At 38.3% G+C, this 21,016-nt stretch overlaps 1 protein-coding gene across 1 annotated transcript in view; it reads left to right on the top strand.

The window, feature by feature from the left end:
• LOC131063812 (probable methionine--tRNA ligase) overlaps positions 1–20,160 on the top strand; it is a 111,486-nt gene extending 91,326 nt beyond the window's left edge. Inside the window, exons 17-18 of the mRNA XM_057997755.2 lie at positions 19,425–19,526; positions 19,669–20,160. Of these exons, the coding sequence (XP_057853738.2) occupies positions 19,425–19,526; positions 19,669–19,899 (333 nt within the window). The 3' untranslated portion in view covers positions 19,900–20,160. The remainder of the gene's footprint in view (positions 1–19,424; positions 19,527–19,668) is intronic.
• The last annotated feature ends 856 nt before the right edge of the window (positions 20,161–21,016 follow it).

Genomic DNA, 21,016 nt, shown 5'->3' with positions numbered 1-21,016 from the left:
ATCTCAATATACTTATGACATAAACTAAGTTGATTAGGAGAAAATTCCACCTTAACATGAATCAAATCAGTGATATTCTATAGCTCAATCATTTAACTATTAATAAATAAATTGTTCATCTATCATACATCCATAGTTCTTAATGCAATTGTCAAACCAATTGTAATGTCCCCTACGTGAAAGCATCTCCTTTCCCAACTTCTTAGATACTGACAGTCGTAACAGAAAAACATATTCTTCTTTCTGATATCAAATTAATAATTCTATCTGATTTATATTTTAATATTTATTATTTATATACATATATTTATATATAAATTTATATTTATATTTATTTATATATGTATTTATATTCTAATATTTATTTGTTTAGTCAAACTATATATATATATTTACAATATTCATTTTCAGTTATCATTATATATTACTGCAGAGCATTTTCCAGTAAATATTATAATAATTATAATTATTATATTATTAACTGTATTTATGCTATTATTAATTTCTATCTGATCACATTATCAGGCTTCATTAATTAAGCATTCATGTTAAGCACATTACTGTGCATACCCCCAAGAACAATGATGTTTATTGCCTTCATAACAATTCTGATACGATCTGATCGGAGATTTTTATTGTCTCCCCGTATGCTCATTTTCCTGATTCCATCCTCCAATTCTCTGCCGTTTCTATCCCCCAACATACTCCTAAAAGCAAGGGTATTTTATTCTATAATAGTTCTGACAATTCTCCACACATCCCCCAACATCTTGTATGGCATTCAATACTAATAAGGGTGAGTAACCCCATGTGAATGGAGGTGACCCCTTTTGAGGAAAGGTAGCCGTATGTGGGATCCTCAAGGGATCTGGCCCACTCCAACACTTTTATTAGCATGATAAATATTTAATAAATATTAATTAATTGATAATAATATCAGATAAATATTTATATAATTAAATAATTATTATTTATTGTTATATTTATTTCATATTCAAATTAAATATTAAATTATTTATTAATTAGCAACTTAACTGCTACATTTAGGCATGACTGGTTTATTCAAATTCATACAAATAATTAAATAATTGAGATATAAATTATTATTTGACTATATGGGGGATATCACAAAAGTCCATCAAATGGAGGTGAAAAGTGCCTTCCTCAATAGAGATTTGGAGGAAGAAGTGTACATGACATAGCCCCACAGTTTTTAGGTTGTAGGAAAAGAGCATTAGGTATTGAGATTGACGAAGGCTTTTATGGGCTAAAACATGCACCCAAGGCATGGTATATAAAGATTGATAGGTAGTTAGATGAGTAGGGGTTTCAAAGACTCTTCAAATACTAATTTATATGTCAAAAGTATAGGTAATGATATTATTCTTCTCATCATTTATGTGGATGATATTGTTGTTATAGGTAGTGGAATGCATTTGCTTGAGAAAATCAAATGGAATTTGTGTTAGGCTTTTGATATGACAGACTTAGGCCTTCTCCATTATTGCCTAGGTGTAGAGGTTTGGCAGATAGGTTGTGGTATTTTTATTTCTCAGTCTAAATATGCCCAGAGTTTGCTAGACAAGTTCAGAATGACAAATTAAAGAATCTCGTCTAGTCCTATGGAGAAAGGGTTGAAGATTTCAGCGAAACAAACTCAAAGGTGATAAACGAGCCAGCATTCAGACAACTAGTGGGCAGCCTTATCTACCTTACAACTGCCAGATCTGATTTTAGTTATGTTATGAGTTACATTTCTCGTTTCATGACAGCCCCCAAGGCAAAACATTCGGTTGCAGCCAAGCGCGTACTGAAATATGTGAAAGGGACACTTGACTTTAGCATTTTGTATAGCAGAAGGAAAGATCCTAGGCTGGTTGGGTTTACAAATTCAGATTGGGTTGGATTTGTTGATGACAAAAGTCTACTTTTGGATATGTTTTCATTCTTGTTATGAGTACATTCACATGGGCTAGTAAGAAGCAGTAGGCAATAGATCTTTCCTCGGTAGAGGCAGTGTATTGGGGAATTGTCAAAGTAGTATATGAGGCAGATGGCTTTGGAGGATGCTTTCTGACATGCAAATGTCTCAAGTAGGGCCTTCAACCTTGTTTTGTGAGAATCAAGGGGTGTTAAAGGTTGCCAAGAATCAAGTCTTCCACAAGCGTACAAAACATGTGGATCTTCATTGTTATTGTACGCCAACTTGTAGAAGATGGATCAGTGATGTTGTAGTATGTTCCAATTGAGGGTCATATGGTAGACATTGCTATCAAGTCCATGAGTCCAAACAAATTTTGACATTGCTATCAAGTCCATGAGTCCAAACAAATTTGTAAAATTTGTTTGGACAAACTTGGTGTTATTAAAATGATATTGCTACAAAACTTGGGGACGCGTCCCTGGTATTGAAAACTCTGTCCTCGTACTCGCGATAGCCAAGGGACGTCCCCCTGATGTCCCCTTTTTCGTAAATGTTGTCCCTTGATGTTAGGGGTGTTTGGCCATCCCATGGACGACCAGACATCCTTGGCATCAAGGAGAATTACAAAAAAGAGACACTTTCAAGTTTCAAAAAAAGGCATTTTTTAATTGTTTTGTGAGCCCCTACCTCTCGGCTCGCCCTAAAAGTCGTTAGGCAAAAGATTTTGACCTACGAAACTTGGGGATGCGTCCCCACTCTTGAAAACGCCGTTTTTGTATTGGGGACGTCCCCCTGATGTCCCCTTTTTTGCTTGAAATTGGAGACGGTGTCATCTTTTCTAGAAACATGGTTCTCTGATGTTGGGGGCATTTGGCTGTCCCAGGGATGGCTTGGGGTGTCTAGTACGTCCCCCTACCGTACCTGGGACGACCATACGTCCCTGGCGTCATGGAGACTTTAAAAAAACACTTTCAAGTTTCCAAAAGTGGCATTTTTTAATTGTTTTGTGGGCCCCTACCTAGGTCACCCTAAAAGTCATTAGGCAAAAGATTTTGACTCATTTGATCATTTGTATGAGAGGAAAAAAAGTGGAGCAGCAAGAAGGTTTGAAGGAAGCACCCATTGAAAGAGGAGCAGCAGGATAGGGGAAAAGAAGTTGAATATATGGTGGGAAGTTGATCCCAAAGACGTGGTCCAAGTTGATGCGGAGACACCAGGGGGATTGGTTGGGATTCCATTTGATGAGGTGGATGTGGACCATGACAGTGGTAGAGACTCAATGGAGGACTCCGATTTCGATGTAGTGTTAAGAGATGCAGATTATGGCAGCAATGTACTTTGTTTTTTTGTATTTTCATATCGTAATTGAAGATGAAACTATATGGAAACAATGTAGCTTTTGGGCATTTTGTATGTTATTTTTTTTATTATCACATGCATATTGACAATGAATTCTGAATTATGGACGCATATTGAGTATTGATAATGAATTTTGAACACAAATGTTCTATGGAAAAATTTAAGCTTCTATAATGTTTTCATATGAACATTTAAATTTTCCCTATTTTATATAGTCGTCCCCTTCGCCATCCCCAAAATTGGCAAAAAAAATCGCCGTCCCAGAAACCCGTCCCCTACCCGAAAACTTGGGGTAAGGTAGTTGTTGTGATGTATTCACACATCGCCCCATTGCAAATGGGGACCCCTCCTTCTTGCTTTCTAGGGTTAGTCTTCCTGGCTTTGTCATTTTGGTCTTAGCTATTAATCTTTGCATTGGAGAGTTGCTAGTGAGCTCATTAGGGTAGGATGGTCTGCTTAGGCTCAAATGGGTCAGTAGGTGGTCCAGGTCAGGGTCTCTGTTGAAAGTTTCCTCTTAGTTAGGCCCTGGTCTTGCTTCTAGGGTTGAGTCTTGTTTGAGTTTGAGGAAGTCTTTGTATCATGCTAGGAATCTTGCCTTTTGAGGTCTATGTCATTGAGTTAAGGAAGTGAATGGAGGTATGTGAGCATGTCTTCTCAAGGATTCTTCCCTTTGAGGGTTTGAGATTGGTCCAGTTGATGAATGATGAAGATTCTTTTACTTCTAGGCATTGATTGATGTGAAACTGACCTATTTATCCTTGGAAAAGGCCTAACGACCAAGCCTAGACTTGAAAACTTGAGAGCTGAATATGAATTTGAGCACAAATGCAAAATTCGCTTTTGACCCTTCCAAAGGGACAGGAGCGAAATCTTCCTTAGCTCCCTTTTGACTCCTATTTTGGACAAAACCTTCGCTTTAAGGCGTGGATTGGGAGGAAATTAGCTTGAATTAACCTTTTGGATGCCTTTGATCAAACTTAGACTTGTAAATTTGGAGAAAAGGTTCAAGAATTTGAGCATTGTTGCAAAATTCGCTCCTGACCCTCCCTTCCAGAGGGTCGAGAGCGAATTTCCTTAGACTCTTTTCCTGCTCCCAATTTAGACCTCAAAGCTTGCTCCTACGCCTTGACTGAGTGAGGAATGACCTATCTATGCCTTGTGAGCAAGTTGGAACGAGATGGGATGAGGAAATTGAGCCTAAAATATTAATTTCACTCCTGACCCTTCTAAAGGGTCCAGAGCGAAATCCTTCATGGGGCCTCTTATCTCACTTAAACAGTTGAATGAATCCTATTTCAAGTAGGTTTGAGGACGAAAAGACTTGATAGAGATGGAGGGAGGACCCAAAAGCCAAGTCTAAGAGAAGAGCAAAGTTGATGGGAAAATTTGGAATTTGAGCTTAAAGAAGAATTTCGCTTTTGACCCTTCCAAAGGGTCCAGAGTGAATTTCTCTAAAAACCTCTCCTTCTAACATGGGTTAAAATCCTTGATTCCACGCCTCGAGTGAATAAAAAATGATCTATCCATGCCTTTGGAAGTGAGTTGCAAGCGAGACGAGGAAAAGTGAAGAATTTGTGCAAAGAAGCAAATTTCGCTCCTGACCCTTCCAAAGGGTCCAGAGCGAAATTCCTCTTTAGGCCCTGTCCTTGAGTGAAATTGTCAGGATGTGCTTGTGATCCAACATTTTGAATTAGACGCCTCCTTAAGGTGATTTGTTAGCATGTCCTAAGGTGAGAGCAATGTGAATGATGGTGAAGTATTGAATGTTTGAATGATATTGAGGCTAAAACATCAATTTCGCTCCCGACCCTTCCAAAGGGTCCAGAGCGAATTTCCTTAGATCCCTTCTTTGCATCAAGCTTAGGTTCCAAAGCTTTAATTGAGGTTGATTGAACTTCGAGGCATGCTTAGGCATGCATTTGAGTAGGTCATGATAACTAAATGTGAGGGATTTGAGCATAATTGCCAATTTCGCTCCTGACCCTTCCAAAGGGTCCAAAGCGAAATTCCCCAAATGACTTAATTCCTCACTAGAAGCATTGAATGGTGGTCGTGCATGGCAAGGAAAGGATTCAAAAATCAAGTTTAAGATAAAGCCAAGTGAAAAGGGATATGAATTAAGCCTAAAGGAGCAATTTATCTCCTGACCCTTCCAAAGGGTCCCGAGCAAATTCCTTCTAAGCTCGACCCTTCCAAAGGGTCCAGAGCGAATTCCTTCTAAGCTCTCGACCCTTCCAAAGGGTCCAGAGCGAAATCCTTAGAAAGTCTTATTTCCTCACCAAAAGCATTGAGTGGACATCACTTTGAGAGCAAGTTGGCTTGAGTATGATAAGGTAGGGGTGGAAAAGACAAGTCCAAGGTAAATTGAATGAGAATTGAGCCTAAAAATGCCAATTTCGCTCATGGCCCTTCCAGAGGGTCTAGAGCAAAATTCCTAGAAAGACTCTCTATTTTGCCTAATGCACTAAAAGAACCTTGTTTTTAAGTTAAATTGATGGCGAATTGACTTGATCATGATAGGAGGAGGTTTGATAAGTTAAGTTCAAGGCAAAGTGATGATGAATGGAATATGAATGGTGTCAAAAGACAACAAATTTCGCTCCTGACCCTTCCAAAGGGTCCAGAGCGAAATTTCCTAAAATCTCTATTTGCTCCTTGTTTGGGGTCGAAATCTTGGTTCCTAAGGCATGGTTGAGAAAAGTTTGATGTATACTTGCCTTGAGAAGTGATTTGAGGCAAAGAGATGATGAATTTGAGGCTAAAAGACAAATTTCGCTCCTGATCCTTCCAAAGGGTCCAGAGTGGAAGGGTCCATAGCGAATTTCTTTAGGAAGTCTTGTACCTTGCCTAAGCCTTTGAACTAACCTATTCCTAAGCATTTTCGAGGGTAAAAGACTTGTTTTTGATGAGAAAAGGATGAGAAATGAAGTTTTATGAAGGAAAATCAAGCAAAATGTCAATTTCGCTCCTGACCCTTCCAGAGGGTCCAGAGCGAACTTCCTAGGAGGTCTAATGTTTTGCCTAGGCCCTTGAGTGAAACCTATTCCTAAGCAATTTTGGAGGTGAATGATTTGATCTTGGTAAGGTAAGGTTGAAAATGAAGTCTATAAATTGAGCAACTTTGTCAATTTTCGCTCCTGACCCTTCCAGAGGGTCCAAAGCGAATTTCATTATAGGGCTTGTCCTTGGAGAGGGTCCAGAGCGAATCTTATTATAGGGCATGTCCTTCCAGAGGGTCCAGAGCAAATTGATCCTAATGCCTTCTTGTTGATGATTTAAGGTAAGAAATGCTATGTTTGAATCAATATATTATGTGTACTTAATCATCTTTTGTTTGTTTTGCAGATCAACAAAATCAAGATGGAGGAAGATCAGGCCAGGACAAGGGCAACCTCTTCAAGTTTCATCATCATCAAGGACACCTCAAATGCATGAGAAAGGACTCAAAGTACTTCCAGGTTGAAGGACTTCAAGTGTTCAAGGAGTTGCAAGCAATATAGCAAGCTATCTTCAAGATCTTCATTCTACCACATGGAGAAATCACAGGATGGCAGAGAAGAAAGATCTTATAAACACTTCAAGGCGAGGTGTGCTACCAGAGGAGTGACTTAACCGTGAAGAGGCTTCATCGAGCACAGGAGAGTCAAGGAGAGGTACATCATTCATAAGGTACATCAAGGACGAAGGAGGATCAACCAAAGTCAGTGCAAGGGTAAGTTGAAGACACAAATAGTTTCAGAAGAGTTAATCAAAGTTAGCTTTTCATCATCATCACATTGAATATCGAGAAATACAACGTTCCTTGACCAAGCACAAACACAAGATAAGGTGGCATCCCGAACACTGTTCCTCCAATCAGAAGGCTCCACATCAACATGTCCAGATTCAATGTACTTGACTCACGAGTGATGGCACAAACTTCGAGGCACCTATCCCTGACATCTATTGGTCCACACTCATGAAATGTAATTTTATCATTGGCTAAAGGAGTTTGTTATAACAAACTCTAATTAGGGTTTTCATCTTGTAATCCTAGCCATTGATAGTAAATCAATCAGAGCCATTGAATTGTAAAGAGCTCTCTATATAAAGCTATGGCTCTTCATTTGTAAAGGTTAATAGTGAATAGCTAGTTAATAGTGAATAATAAGAGAATAGTTAGTCAAGAGTTAGTAGCTAGAATAGTGAATAAAGTAGCAATTAGAATAGAGTAGGAGGAGAAGGCAAGAAATTGTTGCCTTGATTGTAAATGAACTCCATTTTCATTGAAGATATGGTGAAGTGTGTTGTTTCTTTGTAATATGCATGGTTTCTTGTTGAATCTTCGTTTTAGATGTAAACAATTCGGTTGAATGAAAGAAGTTACTGAATGCACTCGTGTGGAATCCGCCTAGTCCAAACCACTAGCCTCTTATTGACTGTAAGTGTGCCCTGCGTGGTCAACTGGCATAGAATGAGCTTAATCTCGAGTCGTTACATGTCTATTGTTCATGCATTAACTTGAATGGTGATCAGTGTCTGATGGTGTAACGATTTGAATATATTCAAAACATCCCTTAGAAGATCGCACTGAGTTGGTGTCGGATTGTTCAACCTAATGGTGAGACCCAACCCAATAGGACTCCACCTAGTTATTCAATTATCTTCTCACATTCTAGGTCTTAGAGTAGACTTTTTGAGCCATTCACCTTTTGCTATTTCTTTATTCTTCCTGATGATTAGATAGGACTCAAGTTCTAGCAGATTAAACGCTCAGGCAATCAAACGTAAGTCCCCTTATGATTCCAGCATAATCATATCATGCCACAAAAGCTTATCTACACGTAGAGAACCTACATACCAGAACCTTGGAGTTGCCTCGATTGATCCTTAGGCGAAATCTTCAGCATTCGGGGAAACTTTGTTCAAGAGAGGATAAGATACCTTGGTATTTTATTCTGTGTTCGCATGTGCATAAAAAACACATCAATAGTAGTAATATTGTAATATTTAGTTTACAATGATCAATTAAGTTATTAGGATAGGCTTAGGAATATTGTTTAATTCTTTTAGTTAAGCTCTTAATCTCTACTTTTCTTAGTTGTCAACCTTATTCTTTATGGATAGATCTTTGTAATCTCTTATTTAAGGAGACTTTTGTGGTTTGAAGGAGACAATTATAGAACCTTTTGGTGGTTTCTTGAATTTTCTTGGTCAATATATTGAGGTTGGGATACATATCTTATGGTAATTTTATTGTAGGTACATGTTGTTAGAATGGCTTTATAAGATAGAGTTGGGGATCTCCACTGATAGCACAAAGACTCTTCTTGTATTGTAATCATTTCTTTGATTAATATATCATTGTTGGGTTTTTCTCATATGGCAAATCTTATTATGAAAAGTAAAAACATAGAATGATTACCAAGACATTGAATATTAACAAATGAGCGGATGTCTCCTTAAATAAGAGATACAAACGATTGATTTGTAAAGGATAAGATAAACAACTAACAAATCAAAGGATAGGAGCTTATCTAAAAGAATATTCCTAAAGTCTATCCTAAGGACTTAATTGACCATTATAAATTAAATGTTACAATATCCTCTAATGTTCAATGTACTAACTACATCAAGTTTATTCCGAAATTTTGCAAATTTGTTAGGACTCTAGAACTTATAAGAAAGTCGGTAGTCTGGCCCTTAGTTGGACAATATTGCAACATTATTGATCCATCTTATACAAGTGGCAGAATGAAATGGCAACGAAGCTCCACATGTTTGGTATGCTCATGGAAAATAGGATTCTTGGCAAGCTTTAGCACCCCTTACATTACATGGGTGAAGGCCCTACTTGAGACATTTGCATTTCTGAAAGCATCTTGGTAGCCATATTACCTCAGATTCAGCTTTTACTATTCCTTGATACTTGACTTCTATCAAGGAAGAGATACTGCCTACTGCTTCGTACTGTTCGATATGACTGGACTTGTGCCAAAACTGAAAACATATCCGGAAGTGCATTTTTCTTACATCAACTAAACCTACCAAATTTGAATCGATGAACCCAACTGTTGTGATGTTTTCACACATCGCCCCATTGCAAATGGGGACCCCCTCTTTTTGCTGAATAAACCAAGTCTTTCGTAGTCAGCGTCGTCTCACAACCCTAAGGAATGAGTTATAAGGTCTTGTTGGTCTTGATTATGGCCTTTGGAAGTAATCAAGTGACAAAGTAGGGAATGGATTCTTAAGGAATATACATCCTGTTGTGACCTTTTTCACACATCACCCCATTGCAAATGGGGACCCTCCCTTTTTTCCTGCTTTCTAGGGTTTTTGTTAGCGCCGGTGTCCTTCCGCTTCAGTTTTGCCTAGCCTTGCTCAGTTTTGAATGGTTCGAGTCCTCGAGATTGAAAGTTAGTTTTTGCAAGCCAAGTGATAACAGAGTCTGGATACCGTCAAAGTGCCTAGAAAGGCCAAAGGACGAAGAACGCAATTGATTTGAAAAAAATTGAACAACTTTCTATTTTTAGAAAGTTTTCTTTTTTGCTTTTTCCTATTTTTTAGGAAGTTTTGTTTTTGGCATTTTTAGCCCAATCCTCGGTATGGCTATTTTTAGAAAGTTTTCCCTATTTTTTAGGGATGCCTACTTTTTGCTTTTTCGGAATGGGGACCTGGGGTTTGCACTGATGGCACTGACTTGCTTCGATCGTGATTGAAAATTTTCAAGTTTTGACCTAAAGAGCTAAGTTACTATATTTTAGGGGGTCATGGTACATTCAAAGGATAATCAGCTCGAAAAATCATCTTGATCCTCAAATGCCCTGAAATTTGGCTAAGTCTGGAATGTCATCCTGATCCTGAAATTTGACTAAGTCTGGAAAATTGAAGAATCCTCCAAAAACTAGATTTTGCATTATAACTCCTGGAGGTCCGAAACCACTCTCAAACATCCTGACAATATATATGAAATATAACTTGAAGTGTCTTTTCTCTTTCTTATACTTAAATGTTATATTTCATATATAGTCCAAAACTCCGCCCTTGGTGAAGTCATTCAAAAGTCCGCCCTCATGAGAAGTGAAGAAAGTCTGCCCTGTGGAGAGGTGCCTAAAGGCCGCCCTTGGAGGTACCTTTCAAAGTCCACCTTGGTGATGAGGCCATGAAGAGGGAGCACAAAACTCCGCCCTCCTTGGTGTCCTTCCAAAACTCCGCCATGTTTAAGGAAGGGGCATCAAAGTCCGTCCAAGGAGGACACCTTCCAAACTCCGCCATATGCCTTAAGAAGGTAGTGAAAAGTTCGCCCATGATGGTGTGCAAGCCGCCTTGGTGTCCTTCCAAAACTCCACCCTATGATGGAGAGTGCCTAAAGTCCGCCATGTAGAGGGATGTCAAAAGTCCACTCATGATGGTGTGTAAGCCTCTTAAGGCCTCCCAAAACTCCGCCTTAGAGGTTGCCTCTCCAAACTCCACCCTATGGGATGATAGCTCAAAACTCCGCCCTATGGATGAAGTGAAAGGTGCTCAAGATCAGAAAAGTCCGCCTTGGTGATGGTCATAAACTCCGCCCTATGTTGATAGCCAACGTCCTAAAGTCCGCCATGCATAATGAAGGGAAGAAAGTCCGCCCTTGGAGGTAGTCTAAAAGCCCGCCCTCATGGTGAAGTGAAGAAAGTCCGCCTTGCCTAGAGCCTCCAAAAGTCCGCCTTGGAAAGGTCATCTCAAACTCCGCCCTCCTTGATGTCTCATGAAAGTCCGCCCTTGGAGATGTCTACCCAAAGTCTGCCATGCTGATGGAGATGTCACAAAAGTCCGCCTTCCATGAGCTAGAAAGTCCGCCCTGCCTAGTAAACACTTCCAAGTGTGGTGTCAAAAAACCCGAAACCTCTGCCCTATGTAAGAGACATCAATAATGGCAACATGAAGATTGGAAGTCAGTAAATGGAGAGGTTAACATGATGCAATATGAAGGAGAATTGATGACAGAAATTTAGCTAAGTATGAAGTGATACTTGGTGCCAAGTAGAAGTTCGAAAAGTTCGCCCTACACTTGGACATGCAAGATGTTTTCAAAGTGAGTGAAGTCCGCCCAAGATGAAAGATGAGGCCTATGTTGAAGAGGTCCTCAAAAGGCGAACTCCAAAGTCCGCCCTATGCTGGGATGCAGTTCCAATACTTGTGCCAACACTCCAAAGAAGTCCGCCATGTGATTAAGGAGTCAAACAAAGTCAACAGCAGGTTCGAAAATAAGTTAAAATGCAAGTGATGTCATCAAATCCATGAAAGAATTCGAATTGCTAACTGAATTAGAAATTTTTTGGAATGGAAATCATCTTGCAGACTTGAGAAGCAATTCGAACTTAAAATCCAAAATAGAAAGTTTTCAAAGAGGAAATATTGGAAGATTGACAAAGAATTCGAACTTGTAGCCAATATAGAAAGTTTTTAAGGATGTAATCTTGAGGATTCAGTTCGAGTCAGAACTCAGAATCAATTTAGAAACTTGCAAGAAGATTTTCGAACTTGAAGAGATGACAAGCCAACTAAAGACTAAATTAGAAACTTCTTCTATAAGCAAGGTCGAATAGAAACATGAGTTGGAAGGATATTTGCATGTTTCTAATTGTGAAAACCAACTCTAATACAAATAAGACATTCCTCCTTTCATTATTACACAACAAAAGTTCGAACTTTCTGAGCGAATTAAGAGCAAATTTCAGAGTTATCTTGCAGGTTGGAGAATTTACATTTGAAAATCCCATTCTCATGGCTAAGTATGAAAATGAAATAAAATCTCCAAACACTTAGCCATTTGCAGCCTCGATTTTCTTTAATCCAAGATAGATTTTTAACTTATTTTCCTTTGGTTTTACAGGTCGCAGGAGGAAATAGAAGCGGGATCATCATAGAGATCGTAGCTGGAGTTCCAAGCCAAACGAAGGATTGAGGACAAGTTCACGGGCAAGGTTCATCCGAGCGTGAACATAGCCAAAATTTGGTTAAGTATGGGAAATGTTTCACAAAGAAAATTCCAATTTCCTCAATTATGATGAAGGCATGGAGAAATTCTTCTCCAAATTTCAGGGTATCGAGAAGGAGGGCATGATCACAATGAATGTCTGAACAACTTGATCCCATCATTTCATATTTGCAAGGGGTTATCTAGAGCTTTTACCCTCCTCCCGTGCAACATAAATTGGTAGCTGAAGGCAGGATCGTCACAGAAAACACAAATGGAGTTTCAAGCCAAATTCAGAATTGAAGACATGACCACGAGCAAGGTTCGTCCAAGCATAGAGAGGGCCAAAATTTGTCTAAGTATGAGAAATACTTCACGAAGGGATTTCTTCTCCAAATTCGAGGCACTTGAAAGAATCTCAAGGCATCAAGAAAAAAAAAGTTCTCAGACTTGGTGAAAATATGGAAAAGTTAAATAAATTTCCAACTTCTTGAAGGATTTCATCTCTTGAAGAAATTAGAAAAGACAAGCTCCCAAGAAGGAATCAAATGGTGACAAGAAGGAATCAAATTTCCATACTTAGACAATTTCTTGACACAAATTGGAGAATTCAAGGAAGACATCCAACACGTTGAGGTGGCGCCTCGTCATCTTCCAACCAATCAGATTGTTCCAAGTCAACATGTCCAGGTTCGATGAACCTGACTTATCCAGAAGCTTCTAGAAGGGCACACTTCACAATGCAACAACCTTCTATTTTCATTGATGGTTCATATTTAGCAAGAAGGACAAGTGTCCCAAATGTAATTTTCTCATTGGTCGAGGGTAGTTAGTTTTGGGAAACCCTAATTAGGGTTTGTAGCTTTCAATCTGGGCCCTTGATCACTGTTTGATCTTGGCCGTTCATTTATTTTTGAAAAACTATATAAGGCTACCTCCTCTCATTTGGAGAGTGTGAGGTTTTTGATGTATTGCATGTGCGCTTTCTCGTAAGGCTTTGTAATCCCTATTGTTTGAATGATTTGCATGGTTTCAATTTTCTCAACACTTAGTTAAAATTAATTTAGATTTGCTTTCATTGTTGTAAATTTGAATGAAGGATTTGATAATTGTTAATTGATGGTGTATCTCCGCTCATACTTTTGGTGAATGGATGATTTCCATTTTACCGTGCAAAGTTAGTTTGAGCCCATCCTCTATGCATCCCAACATCTTAATCATAAGCACAATCCATTGAAGATTGCACCGGCTTTGTGTAGTTGTCCCTAGTGTGGCGAAGCAAAGTTTGGTTTCTCAAGAGCACCCAGTTGATATCGTCTTCGGAGTTCGTAGGATTAGATTAGCTTTCCTAAACCCTATCTCTTTTCTCCTTTTTGAAAATCTAAATCCTCGAAAATCCTAAAAAAAGAGAGCCTAAAATTGCTAAATCCGTCTAAGTTCAACAGTTCAAAGACATTTGTTAAACGTAAGTCCCCCTTGAGATTTTCAGCATGCACTACCCAAGAAGCTATTTCACTAAAGTCGCTTGTTCGCACATATAAACCTTGGAATCAGTAGTGACTTTTCAAGAGAGGATAGAATACCTTTGGGTATCTTATTCTAATGTTTGGTAGATGATAAAACAAACACCAACACATCCTAGATAGGATATCGTCTTAATATTGTCATCAAGTTGATAATAAGGGTTTTAATTTATTGAGAAATGCATTGTGCTTATTTCTTTATACTCTCAACTTTGCGTTGTGCTAACTATGAACTTGATTGATGCTTGTACTTCACAATGTTTCCTTGTCTTTCTTCAGGTATATTACGGGGAGCAAGACTTTGGATGCTGAGAGGAGGACATTGTTGAGTGGGTGATATCATCATCCAAGGAAGAGATTGCAATAATAGAACAAAGAATGCACAGTCAGAGGAAGGGAATGCTGGACATTTGGCTAAGTGTCAAGATAACCTTGAGAATTGATATGAGGAAATTCAAGGAAGTCACCAGTGAAATTTGAGCGTTTTTTGAGAACTTTCTATTTTTAGAAAGTTTCACTGTGGCCCCGATTGGTCTAACTTCGCATTTTGGCAAAATCTTATCCTTCAAAGGGCCTACTAGTAAATTTTGAGCGTTCTTTGAGAACTTTCTATATTTTAGAATGTTTCACTGTGGCCTCAATTGACCTAATTTTGTGTTTGGTCAAACTTTCTATTTTTAGAAATAGAAACAAATGAACATTAACTATAACTGGAGCAAGTATCCAGATTCAAGTCCAGAAGAACGAAGATGCAATGCAAAGCATAAAAAAAGTCAATACAAAATTGAAAATCCTCCTCTAGGCCAAAACTTCACCCAAGAGTGGAAATTCTCAGCGAAGGAGGAATTTGGTGAAAATTGAAAACCCTCCTCTAGCACAAAACTCCACCCAAGAGTGGAAAATCCACCTCGAGGAGGAATTTTTTGCAAGGACAAAAATCCTTCTCTGCCACTCCAAAGGTGCCCAAGTCTTGGAAATGGCAAAAAATTGACTATGGGAAAATTCCTTCTTCCCCCTCTAAGTGCACCCAAGCATTCATGAAGTCTTGGAAACAATGAAAAATTGGCTAAGTATTGGAAATTCCCTCCTTCAGAACAAAATTCTTGGAAATTGTGTAAAAATTGGCCCAAGTGTTGGAAATTTCTTCCTCCGGACTCCAAGGAGGACAAAATTCTTGGAAAGTGAAAAAGTGGTTGAGTATCAGAGAATTGCTCCTTCAAGTCCAAAACACGCCCAAGCATTCCTCAGGTCATGGAAATTTGAAATTTTTACCAAGGTATGGAAAATCCTTTGGGACCTCCCAAATGCGCCCAACTTCATGATGGCAAGGAAGGATGAAATTTCACCAAGGAAAATTCCTTCTCCAGGCTCCAAATCCGCCCATCTCTAGGAAGGGAAGAAATGATAAATTTTGCTAAGTGTTGACAAATCCTCCTCCAAGATTGATATGCGCCCAAGGATTCTCTAGAAATGGAAACTCAAAAATTTAACTAAGTATTGGAGAAATTCCTTCTCCAAGCTCCAAATGCGCCCATCTCCAAAACGTCAGAAAATGATAGAACATCAAGGATTCATCTATCCAATCCAAAGGCAACATGAGGACCTCAAGAGGCATGGAGGTCCATGATGAGCACATCCAATTTATGACATACAAGTTCAAGAAGAAATCCAATCTCAGGAAGTTCATGGAGGAAGAATTCCAGTTCTACATGTCTAGGAGGACATTCAAACTCCAAACATTTAGGCTTCAAGGCAATTTAGTTCCAAACCTCGAGGTTCACTTCAAAGATCAAAGTTCAAGTGCAAATGTAGAAGGAAGAATTTCCTTCGGAAATCCAGAATCAAAGGTCAGAAAGTTCAAGTGTGAAAGATTTCAAGAATGATAGAATCTTCAACAGAAAGTCCAATCCATTCCAAGAAGGTGAATTCCTGAATCCAAGTACATGGAAAGGAGGGGAGTTTAGGGAAAAAGGAAACGCATGACTTCTCCAGATGGTACTGTGCAGTGATATTAGGAAAGGAAGACTTCGAGAAATCAAATGAAAAATCAGCCCAGCTCAGGAGGATACTCAAAGAAATTCAGATGGAAATCCTCTCAATGGAGGAATTGTTTGCGCAAGAAATGGGAGACAAGGAAATGACCACAGATAATTTGAAGAGCAAGGTCAAGGAATACGTTTTCAAGGACATGAGTTCTTTCTCGGGGAGTCACCTGGATGACATTTCCATATTCATTAGTTTCATGAACAAGATTTAGGTACTCAAACCAGCATGGGAGAAGGCTCTCAGTCAGTGTGAAAAGGATACAATAGTCATGGAGTACATGCATGAGACTACTCCAAGTGTCTCTGTAGATGAACTTGAGATAGTGATGTCTAGGTTCATTGAATTCACCTACAAAGAGAAAGATAAGGGACGCTTACTTCTAGATGATGAGTTGTTTGATGCTTAGTTGACATCAAGTTATTGGTTCTTTACTCTAGTTCATTTTGCATAAAAGGTGGTCGTTTCCTTTGAATTCCTAATTTGGGTTCTATCTTGTAATCTCAGCCCTTGATTGCAAATCAATCTTGGCTGTTCATTTGTGGAAGGATCTCTATAAAAGGCCCATGCCTTCTCATTTGTAAATAATTAGATAGCTCATTAGAAATAGAGAGCTCTTGCTCTTTATAAATAGAGAGCTCATTAGAAAGAGAAGACATTGTTGTAAGGCTTAGAGAAATAAAATTTGATTTCATTGAAGATAAGGTGGATTCATGTTTATTTCAGCTTGTTGCATGGTGTTCCTTCGATTTCTCAAATTGTTAGAAGTGCATGGATGTTAATGGAGAATGTGACAATGTTTGATGAATTTCAATGGTTCATATCGATGTTAATGGAGAATGCGACAATGTTTGATGAATTTCAATGGTTCATACTTTTTGCACTTAGATGATTTCTATTTGCAATGTAAAGTTAGCCTGAACCTTTTTTTACATGGATGCTTAACTTCTATCATGGAATGTACATTGTTCGTTATGATGGTGTTCATTGTGATATGAAAACTCTTTGCATATTCCCTAGAAGATTGCACCAGTTCTCGTGGAGTTGTTGCTGAGCAGGGCAAAGCAGGACTTGGTTACTGGGAATTCATCCATTGGAGCATGATCCATTACCCTCATTGTCCCTAGGAGTAGATTAGAACTTCTTGACCTTTTCCCTTTTGTCGTCTTTTTTCAATTCCAATTAAGTCCATTTAAGGAAGAAGCATCATAATCCTGCAATAATCGATGATGAAGTTCCAGCCATAGCATCAAGAGAAGTGAAGAACAACAAAAGCTTAAGTCCCCCTTGGATTACCAACATACATCAGCCAAAAGAGCGCATATCCAACATTAAGTCGCATGTACGCGGTAGAAACCTCGGATTCGCCTCAGTGAACTTTTTTGCAATCTTAGCATGCGAGGAGTCTTTGTTCAAGAGAGGACAAAATGTCTTTGGCATTTTTATTTTGTGTTAGTGTGGTCATAAAACACCCATCAACACCAACCAGCCTAGGATCTTTAATTCTGCTGTACCAAATGCCAAATTCAAGTATTCCTTTCACATATCTCAGCATCTGCTTCGCTGCAACCCAATGTTATGCCTTTGGTGCCATCGTAAATCTTGAAATGCAACTCAAGGCATATCTTAAATTAGGTCTAGTGGTTGTAAGATATAAGGCTGCCCACTAGTTGTTGTCTGGATGCTGACTCAAACACCCATGGCTCGTAAATTACATGAATATGAGCCACAAGAGGAAAATTAATTGTGTTCTTGCTCTTGTCTCCGAATGATCTACCCTTGATTATTTCATCATCGTGAACATGACCACCAAGACTTTTCCCACCACTTTGGTCTCTTTTTAGAAACCTCCATCCAAATCAGTGTGTCCATGATAGCTCGGGCTGCTTGTTTCTCTGACAATTGGGTTCTGATCCAAATGTTCATCAAGAAGTTCTGCTAGTGCTGGTACTTGTCTGGGGGAATCCACATGCTCGGAGTTCTTTGCATCTTCAGGTGGAGCCAGTCGAAGCTGAACATTTGAATCCTTAGCCTTAATGGGCTGATCTTCAGTAAGTTTGACCTCTAAAGAGAGCTGAAAGGGCTTAACTCCCTCATCAATTACAACATCCTTGTTGAATGTCAAGCAATCGGTGTCCACATCAATTAGCTTGTAGGCTTTATGATTGTCACTGTATTCTGAGCATTAACTTCTTTGGAACACTCCTATTCTCTAACATGCACCGGGCCATCTCTGTAATTGTACTGTTCCTTCTCTAATGTGCAGTTTAGGGTGTCATGAATTGATGTTTAATACCATTTTTATCACAAAAGTCCACGAATTCATTTGAACAGAATTCACCTTCATTTACAAACCTAAGAGTTATAATGTCTCATCCTAGCTTTATAAGATAGAGTTGAGGGTCTCCACTGATAGCACAAAGATTCTTCTTGTATTGTAATCATTTCTTTGATTAATACATTTGAGTGTGCTATCATTGTTGGGCTTTAAAATCTGAAGTTGGATCTTTTAATCAAACAAAAAACCCACAAAGAATATGTTGTAGTTTCTGTTGAAACTCCTTAAAATTCCCAGTTTGTCATTTTGTTCATAATGTCTCCTCTGAAAAATACACAAAAGAGGTAGTTAGATTATTGTTGTTGCAAATTTTAAGGTTCATATACATGAAAATCCCATCACAAAAGTAACAGCTTCACTCAGATTGTTTGTTTTTTTCCAACCATATTTTGTTCTTCATAGGCTAACAATGCCTAAGTGTTCTCCCAGCAAACCATAGTGACTTTGAATTGACGAACTTAATAATAGGAAAGAATTTAACAAGAAAGATTTTCTACCATTGTTTTTGGTGATGCAAGGAATCTGCACACCAATATCAGCATGAAAGGTCCAAGCTATAACAAATGAGAAGCTATATGACTTAACCCTAGCATAATCATTCTGATATAGCTAGGCCTTTTAGGTATTTGAATATTTTCCAATTTTTCTGGTGTATTAATCGTTATCACCTCTGTGAACATAGCTAATTAATCCCATCGTATATATAGAACCTGCATCTAGTTTCAGTTATACATAAGAGATATATGACGCCATATTTTCCAATAGTTGTCTGATTCTTCTTCTTCAGTAATTGCTGCTCTTATTAAATTATAACATGGTCATTGGTCTGCTCATCTCCTCTGAGGGCTCTCCCTGGTTCTATGGCCTTCCTAATGTAGCACACTGGGCTACATGTAGCTTTACCATCTGCCATTTGCTTATTTACCAAGTCGTAATACATTACCATGTCTGCATTTATAATGATAGCTTATTAATCGAAGGGGCCCTCAGGGGTAGCTAAGGTGTATGCAGGTAAGAATGTTGATTACCTCCAGATAACGTGGTTGGTCATTTTTAACACAGGTTTAGGATATTATTATTATTACGATTTTTGTGCAGTAACAATTTTGTTTTTATGTAATGAGGCAAGCAATGCCAGAAAGTCGAGTAAAAGATTGTCCTTGTCTGGTTCAGTATATTTAAATGTTTGTCTTTGTTCTGTTTTAGCATCAGTTATGAATTGTTGATAACTTTATATCATTGATAAGATCAAATTCAACCGAGTGCTTTATACTGAATTGATTGTATTGTGTGCAGAATCGAAAGGTGTGTGTATTATGTAACTTGAAGCCTGCAACAATGAGAGGGATAAAATCACAGGCCATGGTGTTAGCTGCTTCCAATGAAGATCATACAATGGTAAGATCCACATAAATGACGCTTTTCTATTTGTTAGTTCTCATGAGTGTTAATTTGGACATGCCACAATTAGTTCAAGATAAGCTTCAACTTTTATTCTTCGCCACCTTGTTTACTGATATTGGCATAAACTCTGTTTCAGGTAGAGTTGGTTTGTCCACCTGAGGATGCGCCTATTGGGGAAAGAGTGATATTTCCAGGATTTGATGGAGCACCAGATGAAGTGTTGAATCCAAAGAAAAAGGTTTGGGAATCCGTCCAACCAGATCTGCATACAACAAATGACCTTGTAGCCTGTTACAAGGGGGTTCCCTTTACTACATCAGCTGGTGTGTGCAAAGTTTCTTCAATTACTCGCGGATCCATCAAATAGCTGCATTTAAGAGAAATCTCATAGGGAAAGTTTTGGCAGCCATAACATGTGAATGACTCATTCTTCCTTTCATCTTAAGTTCTAGTTTATTTGAAAAATCTAATGAGATGGTATTTTCACAAAATATCATTGTAACATTGAATGATATTTTTAATTTTGTATGTCTTTGAGTTTTGAGAAATGAGCTCAACCATATTGAGAAAATAATTTATATTCCAGTGGAGTTCTCAATCTATATTGGTTCAGGTTACAATTTTTCTACTTGATACTTGAGCATGATAAGATAGGTTCTACTCGAGCAACATCCTATCGTTTATATCAGTCTACATTATTTTTTCAATAATGGGAGAGAGGAGCTTATGGAGAACAATGAGCAATTGCATTATTGATCAAAAGAATAAGTACATGAACATTCAACTAACCACTCAAAACTTCCTTTGAAGGTTATTAGCAATAATAACTATTACATGATGTAATATAACATTTATTTATTCTTAAAATCTCCTCGGACCACACTGCCTTGACCCCCTCGGCCCACCCCATTACATAATTTTCACAAAGTGTCAAAAGCCTTTTGACTTCATTGCTCTAAGGAATCTATTTAAGATATCAGCATGTAATTCGAGTGGAACAATATTGGAATCAAATATTTTGTTGTTGAACATGTTCTTAAATGTAGCAGTATAGAATTTCAATGTGTTTTGTGAGCTCATGAAGCGTTATATTTGAACAAGTTTCAACACACTCTAATTAACCCAGAACAAAATTGCAAGTTGTCTCAGGTATGCCCATTCTTGTCAAAGTATGATGCACCCATATCACTTCACAAATAGTTCTACTTGTGGTGTGATATATGCTTTTTACCCCCCCATGCTATCCGACTAGACGACAAAAATAATAGATATTTAGAAATGGATTTCTTGTTATCCAAGGATCTTGCATGGTTAGCTTCAAAATATCATTCTGCTTATATTCAAAGTCGTGCTCTGTTGTATCAGGAACATATTTCAACGTCTGCTATGCTTATTTTTAATGTAACACCTTAAATAATGCATGAATCTTGAAAAATAGTTCACAAGGTAGCTCATGTTCGGCTTGGTGTTGGTTAGGTAAGTGA

This window comes from Cryptomeria japonica, chromosome 8 (assembly GCF_030272615.1).
Source record: "Cryptomeria japonica chromosome 8, Sugi_1.0, whole genome shotgun sequence".
NCBI lineage: Eukaryota > Viridiplantae > Streptophyta > Pinopsida > Cupressales > Cupressaceae > Cryptomeria > Cryptomeria japonica.
The sequence above is the reverse complement of the archived record's forward strand: the minus strand, read 5'-3'. Positions and strand labels throughout refer to the sequence as shown.